Below are 2,995 nucleotides of genomic sequence, written 5' to 3' on the forward strand. Positions count from 1 at the left end.
TCAGCTACAGTGTTCCAGGCACTCGCAGGCTACCTGCTGCACCCCCCCATGAACCCCGTCTACGTCCCCCAGCCCCAGCACCACCCCCCGGGGTACCCCCCTCCCCGTAGCCACCCCCGTCACCTCCCCAGGACTCAACACCCGGTCCCACACAGTGAACCCTGCCAGGCGCCCCACGAACCCCTCGGTGGGATCAAACCCTCCCCCCTGGCTGTCCTGCTCTGCTCCCAGCACCACTGACCCCCCTGCCGGCACCTCGTACCCCTTCCTGAACCGGGACCCTGCGGAGGTCAGGCGCCGGTCGGTGTAGTGCCAGAATCGTCCCTGGATAGAAGACCAGAGGAAACAGAGGTGGTGCCAGCACCCATCCAGCACAGAGTCCACAGGGAGCTCACGGTACACAGGGTCTCCCACCACAAAGTCCAGGGTTGCTCGGCTGGGGGTGGAGGAAGAGTATGAGGAGGAAGAGGAGGAGGAGTTGCGTCCGTATAGAACTAGTTTGTTGTCGTTGTCTTCCGTGGCGTAGGAGAGGAGCGTTCCGACGTACCCGACGTCGACGCGGAGCCACAGGCACACAGAGAGTTCTGGAAGAGCAGGGAAGCTCCGGGAGAAGGTGACATAGTTCTCAGAGGAAGCTGACGGGAACAGGAGCATGGAGTCCACATTACAGACTAGAAGAGAGAAAGGAGAGAGACAACATAGTCAGTGAATACTGGAACAAAAAACACTGCAACACATCAGACCTGGGATACCTCTAGTTTTAACTACACTTTGTGGCATCAGACCTGAAAAAAAAGGACTACTTTTTAAAACTATTTGAATACAGATATCAGAAAGCAACTACTTTTTTAAAACTATTTGAATACAGATCTGAGAAAGCAACTACTTTAAAAACAACAACATGGAATACGGACCTAAGGAAGTGACTATGAAACGATTGGATTGGCTGACTTCAACTAATGGCAGGGCTGTCTCTGGAATTGCATAGATATAAATTGAACGAATAGAACACACACAATCTCCTATACTATTCCAATCTATCTGACAGTCATATTTGATCTACACAATACATTTCTATCTGAACGTTCTGTAAATGTCCATTCTCCTGAATGTCCATTGCCCCAGGTGTGTATAATAACTCAGAATACAATCTAACAGGATTTTCCACCTACCTTGGCTGTAGTTGATTAAAGAATACAGTTTTGGGATATTTTGTTTCCTTTCGACACTTTAATAACCATATTTTGTTACTCTCAGCGTTCTCACTAACGCTTTAACATTAAACTGTTCTTGTGCCTGTGTAATAAACTCTAATTACATTTGGAGTAACATTTTGTTATCATGTTGTTACACAATACTTTGGTAATTGCATCCTAATTACATAGTAATGAGCTGAGAGTTTATTTTTATTTTTACGCTACTGTACACGAGGAACAATGACTGTTCCTTATTCCACTTCTGTAATAACTCCATTATGATGCAATTATAAAGCAATTTCCAAAAGTCCTATGCAACAACAATGTTGCTATTGGAATAATCACAAAGTATAACATGTATAAGAACTCGATGTCAAGAGTTGCATTATTACTTTATGTCACTCATAATGAACATATATTTGTCAGCCATTTTGAAGCTGCAGAAGGGATCCACTCTAGTGCTGAGGTGATTCCATGTCCCTCGTGTATTTAATTCAATCTATAGGCTATATTAAGATTACTATCTGAGAGCCCTCCAAACCATGTGCTAATTATCACATATTTACATATATTTAGACTAATTCAACTAACTCTTCTAGTTTTTGTTCTCCATGAAATATTTGGCAGCCATCAAATAACTTGCATATTTTTTTTATGTATTCAAATACTATTTGGTTTTCTGAGAGGTATTTAAAATACTTTTAATATTATTAGTTTTTCTGAGTCCTGTATTTGAATATCAAATAAACTAGTTTGAAACGCTTTATGAACTATATTCGACTACCTGGAGTATTTGAAAAGTTGGTATTTTCAAATAAACTACAAAATACAACACATTACTGATGTCACTGAAATCCCAATACTGATACAGACTGGGAAGAGGAAAGCCAAGACAGTCAGTGCCTGCATCTCAAATGGGAAAATACCAGAATTCTGCAACCCTGTGAACAACACTACCTCCTGCTGTTACGACCATCCCCTCATATCCTCCTGCCTCCTGCTGTTACGACCATCCCCTCATATCCTCCGACCTCCTGCTGTTACGACCATCCCCTCATATCCTCCTGCTGTTACGACCATCCCCTCATATCCTCCGACCTCCTGCTGTTATGACCATCCCCTCATATCCTCCGACCTCCTGCTGTTACGACCATCCCCTCATATCCTCCTGCTGTTACGACCATCCCCTCATATCCTCCTGCTGTTACGACCATCCCCTCATATCCTCCTACCTCCTGCTGTTATGACCATCCCCTCATATCCTCCTGCTGTTACGACCATCCCCTCATATCCTCCTGCTGTTACGACCATCCCCTCATATCCTCCGACCTCCTGCTGTTACGACCATCCCCTCATATCCTCCTGCCTCCTGCTGTTACGACCATCCCCTCATATCCTCCGACCTCCTGCTGTTACGACCATCCCCTCATATCCTCCTACCTCCTGCTGTTATGACCATCCCCTCATATCCTCCGACCTCCTGCTGTTATGACCATCCCCTCATATCCTCCGACCTCCTGCTGTTATGACCATCCCCTCATATCCTCCTACCTCCTGCTGTTATGACCATCCCCTCATATCCTCCTACCTCCTGCTCATATCCCCAGATCTCTCTCTCTCTCCCTCTCTCCCTCTCCCTCCCCCCTCCTCCTCCTCACATCCACAGGTCAGGACAAGATATTAAAAGCAGACAGTAAATCATGGTCCTCTGTAGCTCAGCTGGTAGAGCACGGCGCTTGTAACGCCAAGGTAGTGGGTTCGATCCCCGGGACCACCCATACACAAAAAAAAAAAAAAAT

The 2,995-nt window shown here is 45.7% G+C and overlaps 1 protein-coding gene across 1 annotated transcript; it reads right to left on the minus strand.

The window, feature by feature from the left end:
• LOC311117855 (pentraxin-4-like) lies at positions 1 to 671 on the minus strand (the record flags this gene model as incomplete). The annotated part of the gene is made up of 1 exon (XM_084192761.1): positions 1 to 671. A coding segment is annotated over one exon (671 nt), but the record flags the coding sequence as incomplete, so codon positions are not given.
• Between the last annotated feature and the right edge of the window lie 2,324 nt (positions 672 to 2,995).

Source organism: Coregonus lavaretus (assembly GCF_964263955.1).
Source record: "Coregonus lavaretus genome assembly, contig: HAP1_SCAFFOLD_6867, whole genome shotgun sequence".
Taxonomy (NCBI): domain Eukaryota; kingdom Metazoa; phylum Chordata; class Actinopteri; order Salmoniformes; family Salmonidae; genus Coregonus; species Coregonus lavaretus.